The sequence below is a fragment of the Giraffa tippelskirchi genome, chromosome 4 (genome assembly GCF_054371585.1).
Source record: "Giraffa tippelskirchi isolate mGirTip1 chromosome 4, T2T-mGirTip1v1.2.pri, whole genome shotgun sequence".
NCBI lineage: Eukaryota > Metazoa > Chordata > Mammalia > Artiodactyla > Giraffidae > Giraffa > Giraffa tippelskirchi.
The window spans coordinates 30,205,444-30,224,712 of NC_137278.1; the positions used below are offsets into that span (position 1 = coordinate 30,205,444).

At 49.4% G+C, this 19,269-nt stretch overlaps 1 protein-coding gene across 3 annotated transcripts in view; it reads left to right on the forward strand.

Annotated features, from left to right (window-relative positions):
• KLHL29 (kelch like family member 29) overlaps nt 1-13,924 on the forward strand; it is a 327,064-nt gene extending 313,140 nt beyond the window's left edge. For all 3 annotated transcript variants that reach the window (XM_081592608.1, XM_081592607.1, XM_081592609.1), the window contains 6 exons: nt 2,297-2,495; nt 2,639-2,821; nt 3,030-3,210; nt 8,825-9,018; nt 9,349-9,493; nt 11,741-13,924. In XM_081592608.1, the coding sequence (XP_081448734.1) occupies nt 2,297-2,495; nt 2,639-2,821; nt 3,030-3,210; nt 8,825-9,018; nt 9,349-9,493; nt 11,741-11,924 (1,086 nt within the window). In that variant the 3' untranslated portion in view covers nt 11,925-13,924. The remainder of the gene's footprint in view (nt 1-2,296; nt 2,496-2,638; nt 2,822-3,029; nt 3,211-8,824; nt 9,019-9,348; nt 9,494-11,740) is intronic.
• Nucleotides 13,925-19,269: the final 5,345 nt, after the last annotated feature.

Below are 19,269 nucleotides of genomic sequence, written 5' to 3' on the forward strand. Positions count from 1 at the left end.
GGGAATGAATTTGGAATCCTTGCTTTGAGCGGGACTGCCTGGGTTCTAACATGAGAGGAGCCCCCCACAATTAGTGCAGACATGCAGGTGGCTCTTAGAAGAGCTCAGAGTCCACCCAGAAAGCACGGATGGGAAAATGGGGCAGGGAAATGGGAGCCCAGCAAGAGCTGAGGCAGCTCAGAGACAGGTGACAGGGCAACTTTGTTGCACATGGAGCAAGAAGAGGCACAAGGGAAGAAGGGATGGGGCGGGGACTGGATCCACAGCATCCAGTGCACACAGGACGCAGAGATGGCTCTCCATGCCTGCCCCAGTCACTGGGCCAGGAGAAGGCGATCCTCTGACCCACCAGGCAGGGGTGGAGCAAGATTCATTTTCAGAGGAAGGAAGTCAAGTTAGGCAGATGTAATAGTGACCACCACCATCTACCACGACCCCCAGATCTGCCTCCAGCCCAGACCTCTGCCTTTGATTGTCTACAGGACCCCTCCAGCCAGTGTCTCCCAAGCCCCTCTCATTCATAAACCCCCAGACCTACCCATCTTCTTGGGTTCCCTATCGCAGTTCTGCCCACTAACCACGGCAGAAGCTGAATCCTCCCACGCCTTCCACCTCCATGTGGCCACACATTGCTGCCATGACTGCCTCCTCTTACGAGGGCCAAGTTCTCTCTCTTCATTCCGGGCCCCCTGATCTCACCAGGATGACCGCAGTTGTCTCCTGAGAGGGTTCCCTGCCTTCAGTCTCCTCCTTCCAAATTCATTTCCATCCCTGCAGCCTGCTGGTCTTCCTAGGAACATGTTTGGTCCCGTGGTTTCTCTGTTTAAAACCCCCATGAGGGAGTTCCCTAGTGATCCAGCAGTTGGGACTCCACGTTTCCACTGCAGGAGATGCAGGGCCATCCCTCGTCTGCGAACTAAGATCCCACATGCCAAGCAGTGTGGCCAAAAAAAAATTTTAATAAAATTTTTTAAAATTTAAAAAATTAAACTCCTCATGAGCGCCCTCATCCGCTCTTCAGGAAGCACTACACAGCCCTTTAGCAAGCCACGCCTGAGCTCAGCAGAGGCCAGAACCCAGCTGACCTCTCCAGTCTCATTTCTCCCTGTCTGCCACCCAACCCCTCAACGGAAGCCTTCTGCATCCAACAAGAATAAACTCCATGTGTGTGCTGAGTCGCTTCAGTCACGTCTGACTCTGCTAGACACATATGGACTGTAGCCAGGCTCCTCTGTCCATGGGATTTTCCAGGCAAGAATACTGGAGTGGTTTGCCATGTCCTCCTCCAGGGGATCTTCCTGACCCAGGGATCAAACTCACATGTCCTGCATTGCAGGTGGATTCTTTACTGCTGAGGCACCAGAGGAGTCCCAATAAGCTCCATAGGTCCCTCTAGATGCACCACCATGCTCTCTCAGACTCCAGTGCCTCTGTGTGTGCTTTGAATGGCTTCCCTCTCCTTCATCTTAGGCCTGGAGAAGTCAGCAATCCTTCCACAGCAGGCTCAGATGCCATCCACTCTGGGGAGCCCCCTCTCCCTCATCCCCACCACCCCTCACTAGACTCTTCTTTGAGAAGAGTCCTTTGATGTGATTGATCCTCTCCCCGCCATGAAACCATGTATACCTGGAGGTCAGAGACTGGATCATACTGGCCTTTGTACCCCCCAAAACAAACTCAGTGCATGGCATAGACTAATACTTGTTTGTTGAAACTACAGCGATGAGCAAAGAGTATGCCAGACAAGAGGGGGATTCAAATCAATCAGTGAAAAGCCTTCAGTTCAGGGGTGGGGTCCAATGGGATGCCACTCCAGGGGTTTGCTGGTGAGGGGGAGAGGCACAGGTTGGAATGGTCATGACTTGCAAGCTTGATGATCACCATCAGCTCTCCCGGGCCCTCCCACCCGTTCCTGAGTTCCTACCCCCACGCACACCTTTTCGAGGATTAGAATCCTCATTTTGGTCCCCTACAGCCTGGTACGAAACAGGGGGCCATGACCTGAGAAGAGGTAGCAGGAGGGAGGTGCTCAAGAGACCAATGGGTGGTCCACCTCAAGGTCAGCCCCAGTGCAGAGTCCTCCCCCTGGGTTCCCTTCTCTCCTCCAGCTGCTGGGAGCTCCCACCATCTCTATCTCGGCTGGGGTGAGCAGGGTCGGCACTCCCAAGCCAAATGCGGATGAGAATTATCCCTGTGCTCTTTCCCACATCCCTCCTTTCCCCCTTCTCAATACGACTCACATGAGGTGGTGCCACCTTATGATCTAAGAAGATCTCGTGTCTCCTTGACCCTGCAGTATGCGGCAGAGCTGCTGGCGGTGGTCCGCCTCCCGTTCATCCACCCCAGCTACCTGCTCAACGTGGTGGACAATGAGGAGCTGATCAAGTCGTCGGAAGCGTGTCGGGACCTGGTCAACGAGGCCAAACGCTACCACATGCTGCCCCACGCCCGCCAGGAGATGCAGACGCCCCGAACGCGGCCCCGCCTCTCTGCAGGTATGGTGGGACCTGCCCCAAACCCCCCCAAGGCAGGTGCCCTGTCGTCAGCCCGACTCTGGGTGGGCCCCCCAGGAGGCAACAGGCACAGATGCTGACACCGCGTCAGGCTGTCCCAAGGGTGCCCCTCCGTGTCCCTGCAGGTGTGGCCGAGGTCATCGTTTTGGTGGGGGGCCGTCAGATGGTGGGGATGACCCAGCGCTCGCTGGTGGCTGTCACCTGCTGGAACCCACAGAACAACAAGTGGTACCCGCTGGCCTCACTGCCTTTCTATGACCGCGAGTTCTTCAGTGTAGTGAGTGCCGGGGACAACATCTACCTCTCAGGTGAGGCCCCCTCAGGGCTGGGCTGGGCACAGGGCACAGAATTCCCAGGGGGTCCTCTCCCCACACCATGGCTAAGGAAGACACAAGGCCCAGAAGTGTCTACTTTGCACGTGAAGCCTCCTCCTGCCCCCGGGGCTGGGCCTCCTGGCTGTGGGCCTTTCCTCACTCCCTGCCCACTCTCTGGACCTCCCTCCCATACTGCCCACAGGTGGGATGGAATCAGGGGTGACGCTGGCCGATGTCTGGTGCTACATGTCCCTGCTCGATAACTGGAACCTCGTCTCCAGGATGACGGTCCCCCGCTGTCGGCACAACAGCCTTGTATACGACGGGAAGATTTACACCCTTGGGGGACTCGGTGTGGCAGGCAATGTGGACCACGTGGAGAGGTAATAAGGCCACAGTCGCGACAGGGGCACCCTGTGATGTCCTCCAAGAGTTAAAAAGCACATCGCTTCTCCTCCTCCTCCCACCCAATTAAGACCCACTGGAGGCCGGACATTTAAAGGCCATAGTCTAGGCTCTTCCTGCCCAGCAGAGGGAGAGGAATCGGGATGGTGGGGTGGAAGCAGGAAGAGTGACAAGCTGCCCAGTCACCGAGATGGGGCACTCTTGTCTCAATCAGGGGGACAGACAAGCTGGAGGCATGAGATCCAGTGGTGAAAAAGCTCAGGATGGGCCTGCTGCTGTCCTGACCAGGCAGTTAGGGAGTTTACTAGGACTGAAAGCAGCAGCCCAGAGATGTGCTGGGATGTCGGGCTAAGCGAGGGGTTTCCCAGGTGGCTCAGCGGGTAAAGAATCCGCCTGCAGTGCAGGAGACGCAGGCAGATGCGAGTTCAGTCTCCAGATCAGGAAGATCCCCTGGAGGAGGGCATGACAAGCCACTCCAGTGTTCTTGCCTGGAGAATGCTATGGACAGAGGAGCCTGGTGGGCTACAGTCCATAGGGTCACAAACAGTCAGACATGACTGAGCATGCATGCAGGGCTAAGCTGGAACCATCATCCAAATGTGACCGCCATGTCCCTACCAAGTGGAGGTGACACCCCAGGGATACTCCCTCCCTCTCTCTATCCCACACACCCCGGGAAATCTGCTTGTAGTAATAACATAGGAAGGGGTCACTGCACACAGGCCTGGCCAATTCTCCAGAACTCTCTATGGAAGTCGTGTGTATAAAGCCTGCCCTCTGCTGGAAGTCCTGGCTGGCTTCCTCATGACAGTCCTCAAATCTGGCCTCACCTGGAATAGGGATCTGGTACAGGCAGGAGGACCAGAGGCTGGAGGAGGGCACTTCTCCAGGTAGAAATAGTCTTTGCCTTTGAGCAACAGATAACTTGGAGAGAAGCCGCAGGAAGAGCTCCAACAGCTTTGTGAGTCAGCAGCAGTCAGCGGTGCAGACCTGCTTTCCCAGGAACTAGTGCACCAGAGAGTGGCAAGCTAGTCTGAGCTGGCCTCCAGTTTCAACCCAGGGGGGTCACAGCTAAGATTACGGAGTCCTTTTCCCATGTTCTTCCCACACCCTAGGGGCTTATAAAATGGCTCAGCAGGTAAAGAATCTGTCTGCAATGCAAGAGCCTCAGGAGACTTGGGTTTGATCCCTTAGTCAGGAAGATCCCCTGGAGGAGAGCGTGGAAACCCACTCCAGTATTCTTGCTTGGAGAATCCCATGGGCAGAGGAGCCTAAGGCCTACAGTCCAAAGGGTTGCAAAGAGTTGGATACGACTGAGCACACTCACAGGATCCCACAGCCTAGCCCACCTTCCTGGCCTACAACATCGACTCCCACGGAAAGCACATCTGCCCCCCTGTGTCAGCTTATTGCTTGTGGAGTCACACAAACCCCTCAATTTGTCTTTTTCCCTCGGTGGCTAATTGGACATCTGATAAATGTTACAGCAGAGACAGATTCAGAGTGACACAGGCTCTGGATGTTCACTGTGGGCTTTTAACTCCCCCAAGTAGAGCCCAGAGATGGCTCAGTAACATTTAATTGTCATATTGATTTGGAGATAATGGGGAATCCCCGTGTGATTATGAAGCTATTAATACTGCTGTTGAACCTGGGGCAGTCCTGGTGCTGACAGCCTTTGGTGGGACCCACTGCACGCCTGTCAAGCCCCAAACTTTCCACAAGCACCAGCTTCCAGTCATTTGTCATCCACTATAAACACATGAAAAGGAGACATTTTCTATGTAGGAGTAAACTGAGCTAGATCTGTCATCCTGTCTTGCTTTTGTCAGCTATTTTTAATCTCCTAAGACACTGATTACTCATTTTGCAAACTTATACTTGTTGATAAATACAGGGATTTGTTCAAGGATCAAATGCACCAACAGGGGGGACAGGCTCCACTCCCATTGGGCCCAGGAGCAGTGCTCCAATGCTTGGGAGCAGCCGATACCAGACCGCCTTGGTGGCTGGCTCAGCCTTTGTTCTGCTATGAAACATCAGCTGGGGCACAGAAGGAGCAAGACCCCCCTGACACCCCCGGAGATCAAGGAGCAGTCCAGGGCACGGTGCCCTGAGCCCTCCCCCAGCCCACTGGTATCCGTCAACTATCCTTGTAGGGACAGGACACAGACCTGAAGACCCCTGGGTGGAGGGAGCATGGAGGGATGCCCACGGCTTCCCAGGGAACAGAGCTGGATCTCCTTTGGTCAATCTCTGTGCCACACAGTGGCAATGATGAAAACTTCTGCGTGACAGGAGGGTCAGGGGAACAGGGACAGACACGAGGATGCTTTGTTCCCCAGGAAGCACTAATGGTACAAATCGCTCTTATATCGATAATGAATGAGATGTATGTTGCATGATAACTATATTACACTACAGCATTACAGGACTCGAGCAAGATTATATAATTATAGATTAAAACAACAGTGTCATAGACAAACCTGTATTATATCATTATATGAATAACCGGGTCTAATACTTTATGGCCGTATATTGCGGTAGCTGTGGTTACTGGATAAATGACAACAGAGCGCCTCACTCCACGGGGTCATTTGCATGTCATTAGCATATCCTTCCCAAGCAGGAAGCTGACAGATTGAGCTGATGGAGGGCTGGTGGCTTGGCAATCAGCCACCTGGAATAACGAGAACATTGCGTTTGGCGGAAGGTGCCATTGTACCGAAAGCCTGAAGACTAACAGCCACATAATCTTCCACTGTCTCCCAGCTCCTTGTGCAGGAGCCCTTTGGATCTCTGCCACATTGACTTAAAAAACAGATATCCAAACTTCTGACACTGTCCCAAAAGGCATATCTCCTATTTACTCCATCTCCTATTAGCCACATATCGTTCGTTTGGGGATTCGTTGAATCAGCTCCTGCTGCCCTTCAAGGTGCTGGAGCCTCTTCTCAAATCCCAAAGTCTGTGCAAGCTGGATGTCTCCACAGCCAGGGCACCTGCGAGGAAAGACCGTCTTCCTGGGTCACCGAGCTGTGACTGTGCGATGACTCATGCCCCCAGGAGGCTCACAAGGAAAAGTGTGCTTCCCAGGAAAGGTGTGCTGGGGGAATCCCATGTGGTGGTGCAGCAAGCCCACGATGGAGGTCCCGCCTTGGGTCCAGAGCCCTCGAAAGCACAGTGAACAGCATGGTGAGCTGTGAATGAAAGATCCAGAGAATGCTTGTGAGAGTGGCCCTAAGGAAACAACGGACAGACACAGCTGCCCCAGGAAGAAAGACATCACCGATCCCATTTCAGTGGCCAGTCTGCTCAACACCAGGTCTACTCCTGCCGTCAGCTGCTACCTGTTCTCATGGTTTCCCCCGTCCTGCCTGGAACTCACATTCCAACACGTCTCCATCTCTGACTTTCCCACTTTGTCCTGCACCACACATCCTGCAGATCTGTTCAGTCCAACCGTTTACCATCTCCACACCTGCCCCCTAGGGCTGATTGCATGAGAAAATCCCATGATCTTGGAGACTGGCTCCACTATGTATTGAAATCTTCCAATCTCTACTGGATCTTCACGGTACAGGTCATCTTTTCAAGTTTCCCTTGTCAACCACTTCTCCCACTCTCGAGAGCATGTGTCTCCCACCTTTATTTCTCTCCTCAAGGCTCTTACCCTCAGACTCCTTCAATACTTTACTCCTGCTTCACAGAGAAATTGGAGCCATCAATCATGAACTCTATCCTCTTCCTGCCATCACTCTTACATCTACCTTTACACTCATGCCATCCTTGCCTTCCTCTCTCATGACTAAATGGCCACCGCTTTCCTTTCCACTCTGGATCCAATCTGCATCCAGGTACCAGGAGCCCCTGATCACCAGCTCTCCCCTTTCTCTCATATATAACTCATCTTTCATTATCCACTTGGCTCCTTCCTATTAGCATGTAGACACAATTAAACTTTCCCCTCCGAAAGTAAAACAAAACCCATGCTGTACTGGGGCTGTACTCGATACTGGTTCATGGAAGCCCAGGCTTAAATCTTCAGGAACTCTGCATGTCAATTGTTAGCTACCAGTATTATTAAAAATTAAGTCATATAGGGAATTCCCTGGTGGTCCAGTTGTTAGGACTCCATGCTTTCACTGCTAAGGGCACAGATTCAATCCCTGGTCAGGGAACTAAGATCCCGCAAACCCACAAGCCATGTGGCAAATAAATAAAATAAAAAAATAAAACTTGTCTTATAAACTTAGAATTAATTTAAAAACAAAAGCAATTCATACTCAAAACTCATCACTGTCTAATTTTACCACCGCCTCTACTCTATGTGTCCACTGCATCTCTACGTGAAGGAGATTCTATGTCCTGGGGTGTTTCTGGGTCTCTCTTCCCAGCCTCACAGTCAGTGATGTCCTATTGGTAGCCTGAAATCAGTCATGAATTTACATCACAGAAATCAGCAAAGGCTACACACCAGGACTTTCTTCCCTGGAAAACTGGTTTTTACAATTTATCAGCATATCACGGACAATACCTCTTAGTAGTCCCTTCTAAGTCCCACATTCCTGGCTCATCTTCCTAACGAAGTTTCACCCAAGAGATATCTCCACCAGCCATTTCCACTGCCTGGCTTCCTGCTCCCTCCTCTATACACAAATAACCCTGCACTTCCTGTTTCACATAATGTGCCCTTGACACACCACCAGTGACCTGCTCAGACTTCCTGACCTCCCATCACATCCTCCATGCTGCAGCTTTGTCTCTGGTCACACCACCACTCCTCTCAGACCCCTCTCAGCTCCCCTCTCTAGGCCAGCATCACCCCAGTGTCCTCAGCCCATCTTCACCCCACGTATTCCCTGTGAACCCCCTTGCCTTCAGTTTCCATCTACATGTTGATGATCCCAAAGCTGAATATTTCATCCAGACCAAAATACCAACTGCCCCTGCACATCCCCAAATTGCTACCCACAGATACTTTAAATTCCTCAGGAATAAAAGCCAAACTCATCCTCCTTCCCAAACCTTCCCAACTTTCATTCCCATGAGTAGTGCCCCCTCTGCCCAGACACCCTGAGGCATCCTAGGCAACTCCCCAAACTAAGACAGCGATTCATGCTGCACCATCTCAGTTCACCTCTCCTTCTGTTCCCACCTCCTTCTTTGGGCCAGGCCACTATTTCCCCAGTTTTCAGTCCATGGGTAGGTATATTTAAGTCCATGGGAGATGCCCAGTGCAGGACTGGGGAATAAAAGAGCAGGACTGAGCTGGACAGATAGGGCTGCGGGCCTGGAAGCTGGGGAGCCCAGTGTGAGTAAAGGAAGGAAGACAAAAGTCTGCACAGAGGTTTTGACAGACAGACAAGAGCTCCCTGAGGTTTAGGAGGAAGGCAGACAGGGCTGGGTTGGACAAAATCCTGAGTGGTCTTGAGTGACTCATCCCAAGTGCCCCTAACTATGTGATCTCCAGTTACACCCAGGGCAGGAAGAAGACAGTGGGGCTTCCCCATGTCTGCTGCCTTGGTTGGGGCCCCTACCCTGCAGAAAGCCCATCTCTGATTCTGGGCACCTATTCTCCTCTCTCAACAGGTATGACACCATCACCAACCAATGGGAGGCAGTAGCCCCTCTGCCCAAGGCAGTGCACTCGGCAGCAGCCACCGTGTGTGGTGGGAAGATCTATGTGTTTGGGGGCGTGAATGAGGCAGGGCGAGCTGCGGGTGTCCTCCAATCTTATGTCCCACAGACCAACACGTGGAGTTTCATCGAATCCCCGATGATCGGTGAGAACCAGTTGTCTCCTCAGCCCAGGACCAGGGCAGCAGCCCCACTCCATTGATTTATTCAGTCTCAATATCCCAAGCCAAAATGGCCAGCTGAGCCCAGGGGTTCTGCAGACCCAAGTCTGGGCTGGGGGGCAGGAAGGTAATGTGGGGAGGTGAACCCCCAGCCTAGGTGCAGCTTCAGCTCCCACTACCCAGACAAAGGGCTGGTTGGTCTGTGCCAGGTGCCTCCTGGCCCCAGCCCAGTCCTCAGGCTACTCAGTGATGCTGGAGGTCTCTGCAGGCCCAGCAGAGGACCCTGACCTGTCCCTTGCCCTGCTCTCCCGGCAGACAACAAGTACGCTCCGGCCGTCACCCTCAACGGCTTCGTTTTCATCCTGGGTGGGGCTTATGCCAGAGCCACCACCATCTACGATCCAGACAAAGGGAACATCAAGGCCGGCCCCAACATGAATCACTCTCGCCAGTTCTGCAGGTGAGGAGGTGGGAAGGAAAGAAGTCAGGGGGAGGGACAGCAGGAGGGGTTGGCTCAGATGACGGACCACCATCCTGTGACCAAGGCGGTGCCCAGGCCAGAGCAGCACCGCGGGTGTGGGTGTTCATGCAGAGCAGAGCGGGAAGTGCCCCAGGGCAGCCCCTGGCCCAGAAGCCCAACCTGTGGGCTCCAGCAGAGCCCCCCGCCAAAGCTGCACAGGAAAGGCTTCCAACAGCCCTGGGTCCTTAAGGCCTCACCTTCTCTCAGAGAAAGGAGAGGGTGATGGTGTGAGGTTTGCCCTCCCCCAGGCCTGCCTGCTGGGTCACAGACGAGAGGTAGTGCCCAGCCCGAGCTATGGATACCCTGCATGGGATGACGGTGGTTTATGCCCTGACGACATGCATAATCCTGATGGATCTTCGGAGCTGGACCCAGTGAGGCACAAGGCACGGCTGCTCTGGAGCTCCGAAGCTGCCTGGGCAGAAACACACCCAGATCAGACCACCCCGCAGGAAGAGAGAGGTAGAGGTCAGAGTGTGACCTGGTTCCTAGGATGCTCTGGTCCCAAAACTTAACCATTCTGGGCAGTGAGGTGCACACTGTGCTCTTTCAGCTCCATCCCTTCTCGGACTAAGAGGAATAAGGAAAACAATGGGGCAGAGACTCCATTTGCAGCCTTTCCATACAAAGCCTTCCTAAAGACTCCCAGAGGTGACCCCAGGTCTTCAGTGTGGGAACGGCATTTACTGAGTGCCCGCTGTCTGTGAGGCACGGCCAGGAAAGTGACAATCCACCACTAACATGTTATGTGACCTCAGGGAAACAACGTCCTCTCTCTGGGGAAGTTCTAGCTGTAAATGGGCCCTTGGACCAGATGAGTGCCAAGTTCCTGTTAGTATGACGATGTCACAGTTCTTGAGCCCTGCTTTCACGTTCTACACGGTGGCCATGTCCATGATAGCTCTGACAATATTGTTCTATGATCAAGACAACCAGAGTGTGGGGACCGCTTGTGGGCAGGGGGGAATCCCATGTCTCACCTGAGAGTAAAAGTGGGTGTGGAGGGATGATGCCTGAGGGGAGATTTAAGCTGAGTCTTGCACCAGAAGCAAGGAAAGGATATGCCACAGTGGGGAGAAGCTTGAGGGGCCCAGACAGCACGGAGCTGTGAAAGAGAAGGCTGGGAGCTTCAGGGTCTGGGAAGAAATCTAGACACACAAGTTGTGTCAAGGCTCAGGCTTTCAGAAATGGGTGATGTCCTAGGAAGCGCATCTGCTCTATGTCAGGAGATGGCCAAGAGAAACAGCCATTAGTTGAGATGAAAGAACTCAGACTGGAAGCACAGGTGTAGCCATCTGTGTGAAGGGCTCAGTGCAGAGGAGCAGGGAGCCGCTCAAGATGGCAGGACCCAGCCAGCGAGTGTGGCACAGGGTAGGCACCCGGGCCACCATGGTGATGCTGGGAGCACACTGGGCCCTGGCGGCCACGTGCAGGCAGCAGCACAAGGTCACACGTGTGAAGAAGTCACAGCAGCAAGCTCACTCTGAGCCCCTCGGCCAGGGTGAAATTCCCACTCAAGTAGCCCATACTCAGTACGGCTTAGCTCCTTACACCGTGTCCACTACCATTCTGGTGAGTCATGTTTCCAGCTGGATTTGGGTGGTAGGAAGGCTCTGTCCTGGCAACATCAACAAGATGCTGTGTAGAGACCCATGACCTGAGCCGAGCACCTGTACATAGAGTCTCCCAGCTGATCTGAGTCAGATGCGCGGGCCCCGGGCCACCCTGTGGGCATCAGTGTCACCCACAGCCGGAGGGTAGTATAGCGTGGCATCCTGTTTCGTCCTGGAGGAGAGGTGTTTTTCTTACACCAGCTGAGGTCAGAGGGCAAAGAAGAGCAGCAAGTTCCCATAGGACTTTTTTCTTCTTAAAATTTATTTATTTTTACTTATTTATTTACTTGGCTGCACCAGGTCTTACTTGCAGCATGCAAGGATCTTCAACCTTCCTTGCAGCATGCAGGGTCTTCAGTTACAGCATGTGGAATCTAGTTCCCTAGCCAGGGATTGAAACTGGGTCCCCCACATTTGGAAGCATGGAGCCTTAGCCACTGGACCACCAGGGAAGTCCCCAAGATCCCATAGGACTTTTGCACAAGGGAAGAGGCAGCCAGCAACAGGACAGGGCTCTGTCTCCTGGTCCCAGGGGGGATCCCCAGTGGCTAAGTCTCTCCCCTTTCTCTGACAGTGCTGTGGTGCTCGACGGCAAGATTTACGCAACCGGAGGCATTGTTAGCAGTGAGGGGCCAGCCCTGGGCAACATGGAAGCCTACGAGCCTGCAACCAACACGTGGACCCTCCTCCCCCACATGCCCTGCCCCGTGTTCAGACACGGCTGTGTTGTGATAAAGAAATATATCCAAAGCGGCTGACATCAGCGGAAAGCCCACACTGAGACTGCGGACACATCTGGTGAGGCAAATGCTACTCACAAAGATCGACTTTCAGCAACACCGGTAAGAGGCCAACCAACCCAATCAAGGAACTTACTGCGCTCGACATTTTGAATACCCTCTACATTGAATGTAGGAAATCATCCTCGCCTTTGGGGGGACAAGAAGGAGTGGCCTCCAGGCAGCAGGAACCACAACCCTCCCAGCGAGCAAGCTGGGCCTCGGCGCTCCTGCAGGGGCACTTGCTCTGAATGGAGGTGCTCGCTCGGCCCCGTGCAATGGAGTATCACATAACTTTCCAGCTGGGAGAGAGCTGCTGTCTTTTCCTTCCTGCAGAGCAAGCTTGACCCCCAGCCAACCGTAGATCAGTCATCCTCTGACAATATTAGACGTCAGGCTCTTTTGGAATAAGATCAAAGTGTCCTTACCACTTTGATTCCTACTTTTGTTTTTAACCAATCTACACTTTCAGTGGCTGAGGGAAAACAAGGGACAAGACTACACTATGGGGACACGAGGCCAAGGGGGCCGCCGGTCCCCACTGGGTCGAGAAGTCCAGCCACCACACGGAGCCCGATGTGACTGGGGCAGGGCCGCTGTGGGGAGAGCTGGGGACAGCCGTCTGTCCCTTCACAGGGTTTTCTACCGTGTTTTTGCTGGAGAAGGACAAGGTGATTGTGCTAGCTTTCTCTTATCCAATATGAATTATTTAGATTTCCAAGGCATTTTCTTGATAAACAAAAAGGCTATTTTTAAGTACCAAGAGAAGGAGGCGGCCTCAAGAGGGATAATGTGGGAATTCCCAAAGCTCTTTGTAGGTAGTGCCAGAGTGGAGCATTTGCTCCAATTTTTCTATGTGCAGAATAGAGGATCTCTCCTGGGGGGCTGGGGTGGTGAAAGCCCCTGTTTTATTTTTAGAAAAAGTAACTCCCAGACAGGCCTGTAAAAGCCGTGCCTCATGGAGGCATTGTCAAGGAAAGACGACTGTTCCAGAAGGTAACCGGTTCTGGCTCTCAACACCAGGCCAGCTCCCTCCATGAGGTAAAGCTGAGGACCCGGGCCAGGCTGGAAGGGAAGGAGGGAGAATACATGTCTACAAAGCACAGGAGACTATTTTTGATATTTATAGCTATATATTAAGGCACCTGCCACAAAGAGCTCTCAGGATGGGGACAGCCTTCTCAGACGAGCCATGACAGGCAAAGCCTGACGGGTAAGAGCAGAACCACTCTTCTAGGAGCATCTTAACCTGAGCAAGGGGAGCCCTGAGGGGAGGCCACCCCGTGGCTCACAGAGAAAGGCCTTCCCGCTAGTCCTCAGACCCTCAAACCTCACACGGTGACCAGTTTCCATTCCAGGGCACGAAGGATGCGGCCGCCACTGCTGCGCTGTTGAGTCGAAGTTGGTTCCAAATACACATTTACCATTTTTATACCTGGGAAGTCGACTTGCCGTCATCTCATCGTGAAAACCATTTCTAAGGAGAAAAGGACAGGACACGCGTTCCATCTTTCAGTATTTGATGACACAAGGTCCCAGTGTCGGGCATCAACTTCTCGCACTACAAGTGTGGCTCCCACTTGGACAAGATACCGAGCTTCGTTATGCAGTTTTTAATATTATTTATTCTTTTAAAAAAGTAATAAGCACAAAACTACATACGTTGTATGTCATTTAAAGTATTTATGTCAAACAGGGTGCAAGTGTGAACCCAAGGACTGGAGCACAAGTGTCTAACTGCCTGGGGCAGGGCGGGTGTCAGCATTGGTGTGCGTCTGCCTCCAAAGGAGGTGCTAGTGGTCAGCGAGACTCAACACAGGTGACATTGAAATCCCGTTTCTCTCCTCATCTATCACACTGGAGCAAAACTGGCTATTTCTGTGAATGATATAAAACAGGGTTCTCCGTAATGGTATTGTACATAGTATATGTTTATTGTTAAGTTCTTGTTATATTATAATAAATATATTTATAGATCTAGACTCAGAAGCCAATGGAATGCCTCTGTGTGCCACCGTCCTTGACCCCAAGATGAGCAACCCTGTGCAGGCCTGCGTTGCCTCTCCTATCAGCTGTCTGGGCTCTGCCACAGACTCAAATGCAGATCTTGGTGATCAGAAAGGATAGGATTCCTTAGCGAGGGAATGTATAGAGCTGAAAGTCAAGAATCAAGGACAATTAAAGTCAAAGTTAAAAGGGACTTGCAAACACTCTGGCATTGACTCTCAGGATCTCCCTTCAGTTTAAATCCCTTTTTTTTTTTTTTTTGGCTGTATTGCATGTGGGGTCCTTAATTTCCTGACCAGAGATTGAACCCATGGCCTCTGCACTGAGAGCAGGGTATCTTAACCACTGGATCACCAGAGAAGTCCCCAGTTTAAGTGCTCTTATTATACCTGTGCAACTGAAAGCTTCAAGGTTAGCTTTGCCCTGGTCTGACTCCTGTGCCCAAGACCCTTTTGGAGGACTGTGCCAAACCCACATGGCAACTCCACTTCATCAGCCTGAGATACAACACACCTCCTCCAGGAAGAACAAGCTGTGCCTTCCATCCTAAAATTCAGTCAGGGTGGCCTCCCTGCCTTCTTCAGTCCTATCATAGGCTGTTCTCTAATCTGTTGAATAGACTGACTTTGCTCTACTAAGGACACCCACACAAAGCCCAGGGTGAAAGTGTAGAGCACCAGACAGGATTGCTCCCTCTCTTACAGGGAAAACATTTAGATTTAATGGATTAGTAGGAGAAGGCAGATTTACCAGCATTTCACCCACATGAAGAACCCCACACCCTTCATCCCCAAATCTCACAAAGACTTAGTGTCTCCTTGCAAGAAAAAAAAAATTGGAAGAAAGTGGGCTGGGATAGGGGATCTGGGAATCCTCAGAGAACTCAGCTGACAGCTTATGATGAGTGGACCATACAGTTGCCAAAAATACCAGCCCTGGTCCCTCAGCAACATCAGTCCTAGAGGAAAGGATGGAGAATATCTGGCAGATTCCAATCATGAAGAGCTGAAATGATAATCTGTTATAAAAACCAAGCAATAGTTTGTTACCTCCTTCCTTCTCTACTCTATTTGCCTAAATCAAAGGAAATATTTCCTCTGGGTCTATGAAGAGTCTGTGTACTTACCATGAAAGACATGTGTATCTGCTGTATCAGGCATCCATGTAACCATGGGGAGAGTCTCTTACCATCAGACCTTGCATGGATGGTGAGGAAATTTATTGTGACAGCCACAGACAGGAAATGGATCACTCTGTGTGTGTGTGTGTGTGTGTGTGTGTGTGTGAACTTTAAAAAATTCAAAGCTGAAATAAGAAAACAGGAAAAATATTTGCAGTCCATATGACAAAGGATTAACATCTTTATTAAAAAACCCGTGTGATTCAATTAGAAACTGTTAAGTGATTCCAACTGTTAAATAGGTCATGATAGACCTTGCAAAAAGAAAACATAATAAAAAAGTTCAACATTGGTAATTATTAAATAACAAAACTTAAGTAATGAGGTCACATCTTTACTTACTAAATTAGCTTCCCAAACCTTAAAAAAAAGGCAGGGGTGAGGGGGGCTGGTGAAGAGCAGTGAAACTCCTGGGTAGCACCAAGGGCTTCGTAAACTAAAATGGCTCTTAGAAAGTAGCATGGCTGATGACATGTATCAAGAGCCTAAAGAGTATATGACCCATAAAATCCATTTCTGGGCATCCATCAGGAAATAATGTGAACCATGGAAAAGGTCATGTAACAACTAGCTTTCATTTATTGATGCTAACTATATGCCAGACACCATACTGAGCACTTAAAGCACCAAATCCTCATAATTCTACTAGACAGTAGCTGCAATATAGAAAACATTAGAAGGGGGGGAACATGAAAGTGACAGTTACTCAGTCATGTCCAACTCTTTGCGACTCCATGGACTTTACAATCCATGATATCCTCCAGGTCAGAATACTGGAGTGGGTAGCCTTTCCCTTCTCCAAGGGTCTTCCCAACCCAGGGATTGAACTCAGGTCTCCCTCATTGCAGGCGGATTCTCTACCAGCTGAGCCACAAGGGAAGCCCAAGAATACTGGAGTGGGTAGCCTATCCCTTCTTCAGCAGATCTTCCCAACCCAGGAATCGAACCGGGGTCTCCTGCATTGCAGGCGGATGCTTTACCAACTGAGCTATGAGGGAAGCCCTACAGAAGGGGGGGAGCGAGATTCATATTTGTATATGACTATCATTATATAAGATATGTATATAATAATATATAAGCTATATACATATACACAAAAATATGTAAAATATGTATATTAAAATGACCAGATGTATAGTCATAAAACTACTATTCATTGAGCTGATGGAATTGTGGACAATTTTCTTTCTCTTTTCCAAAATGTATATAAAGTGATGACCTTATTTTTATGATAAAGATATAGATATACATGTATATTTTTAATGAGGAATGAAGGACAGAAAATAATCTTTCCCCTATATTTAGCCTGAGAAATTCTCAAAGATCATTCCTATCTTGGATACCATAAACAATGGAGAAGTTAGAAAGGGTTCAGAACAATGTAACAAAGAATTATAAATAAGAAAATAGATTTCCAGTAATAATCAAGACTGTTTTATTTTTTTTTAACCTAAAGGCTAGAGGTGAATGGATTGTATCTTTCAGTACGTGAAGATTTTCATAAAACTAATGAACACCAACACTTCTCTATGTTCTTGGAAGGTCAAGGAAGAAGAAAAAGACAATAATAAAGAAGAAAAAATTCTAGTTCAACAAAAGAAAACATCTATTTGTGCAAAACTCTGGAAGAGGTTACCAAGGTCCTTGTGAAGATCTTCTCTAATTATATATTTTATAACATAATTGTGTCCATTATCTCATTTTATCCTCTCAATTACCCAAAAAGGCATAGGGCTTCATCTTCACTCTTTAAGAGGAAACAGTCTCAAAAAAGTTGAGTAACTTGTGCAGTAACAGCTAGGCCCCAGGTGTTCTCCAAACACTATTATATTTGACACTCATCACAGTCCTACAGAGGATGGTTATCCTTGCTGACAGTGAGACCACAGGTTCCAGACATGATGCTGAGTCAGTCTAAGGCACGTCAGTATTCAAACCCTGCTCAGAAGGCCTCCAGAGAGGTTGTGCTACATCACACTGCCTCCTCAAGGCTGTCTGGAACTGTGTGGCTCTTATGGCTCCAAGACTAAGGCTCCTTCCTCCTTCCCAAGCTACCTCAGAAACCTGTGTTAAGAAAACAGAGAATTCTGTGAATATGATAGACATTTAGCTCTGTGCTGGATCCAGTCCTCTTTAGAAGCAATTTTTTTTTTTTTAAATGGCTGGTAAGATTCTCGTAACACACTGGCTTCCTCCACAGAAGACTATGGTGTCACACAGGAAACTTGAGTTTAGGGGAAGAAAAAAGGTCACTGACTAAGATACTCTTGCTGCTCATTTGGAACTCCTCTTGTGAGCCTTCCCTCTGTGTGAACTCTTAAGGAGTTGCAACCCCAATGAGGGAGCGTAAAGCAAAGTGGAGAGGAGTGCTAGCACTGGCTGCACCATCCTCCACCCCAGAGGGCACACCATGACCTTGTCACCCAAGGAGTAGATGGTCAAACTGCTAAATGAGGACCTGAGGACCTAAAATGAGGACCAAGAAGCCTGCCTTTTCCCTATGATAGCAAAAATTAGACAACCCAAAAATCTATTGTCATCTTCTCAAATTTACAATCCACGTGCTCTGCTGCCTTCTAGGTAACACTTGGCAAGTCCCTTGGGCATCTTTCCTCATGAAGGGTGAGCACAGCCTTTGAGTGGATCACACCAGGTCAATAACACTATGTTCTCTACAGGCAGGGACCATGTCCTCCTATTTCCCCTACAGGGCACATAACCTTGATGAGTAGTGGCAGCAGATTCTATTGGCAGCATGAAAAATGTTTTGAGTTATGAAAAGTATAAAGGCAAGGCCACAATTTTATGCCCCGCTTTATCTATCCCTGTTTACAGGTGACTGAAGAAGCAATAGTTTTGTTAAAAGGTTTTTACTTACTATGTATATAGAATTCCATCACTCTTGGAGAAGCTAGACACTGCTGGTGCAAACCTAGACACCACAGAATCCATCAGCCCTGTCCCCTTAGGGTTTAAGCCCTGGGGACTTTGCATTCCTGGCAGTAAAAATCAGTCTTTCAAGCCCTTCAGTTCAACCCCTACATTCCCTGGTGAAAGTGTTAGTCGCTCAGTTGTGTCTGACTATTTGTAACCCCATGGACTGCAGCTCGCCAGGCCCCTCTGTCCATAGAATTCTCCAGGCAAGAATACTGGAGTGGGTTGCCATTCCTTTCTTCAGGGGATCTTCCCAACCCAGGAATCCAACTCTGATCTCCCACATTGCAGGCAGATTCTTTACCATCTGAGCCACCAGGGAAGCCCTACCTCTCTATTACTACTACTGCCCTATTTTAAGCCTTTACTTCTTAGTTGTTGCTATTATAGCCTCTTTTATGGTTACTTTTTAAAATAACAGCTTTATTGACATGTAATCCACATGTGAAAAAATTCACCGTTTTAAAGTATACAATTCAGTGGTTTTTGGAATATTCACAGAGTTAAGCAACCATCACCACTATCTATTTGCAGAACATTTTCATCATCTCAAAAAGAAGCCTGGGAGTTTTGGGTTTGGGGTCATAAGCCACCTGTTTCCTTGCGTGGTCCTGCAATAAATCTTTCTCTGTACCCCACTGCCAAAACACTGTATCCATTAGCAATCACTCTCTGTTACCCCCCACCCCCAGCACATGGCAACTACAAACCTACCTTCTGTTTCTATGGATTTGCCTATTATGGACATTTCATATAAATCAAATCACACAATACATGGTCTTTTATTTCTGGCTTCTTTCACTTACCATTGAGTTATCAAGATTCACCCATGTTGTGGTAGGTATTAGTACTTCATTCCTTTTTATGGCCAAATAATATTCCAAATAATGAATATAAAAATGGGTATACTTTGTTTAACCATTTATCAATTGATGAGCATTTGGTTTCCTTCCTCATTTTAACCATTAATAATGCAGCTATAAACAAACATATTCAAGGTTCTAAGATTAAATAAATTTGGAAAATGCTGGATTTAACAAAGTTAAACAGGTTTCTTTATGACAGAACTTCTGTGTCAAGAACACAGGGACAGTCATTATAATTTTACTGAGGTGGATACATGTAGTAGTGGTTTTCAAGCTTATTTGGCCACAAATTGCCCCCTACTACACAAATCTGGAAAACTTTTTCTCTACTAAACTA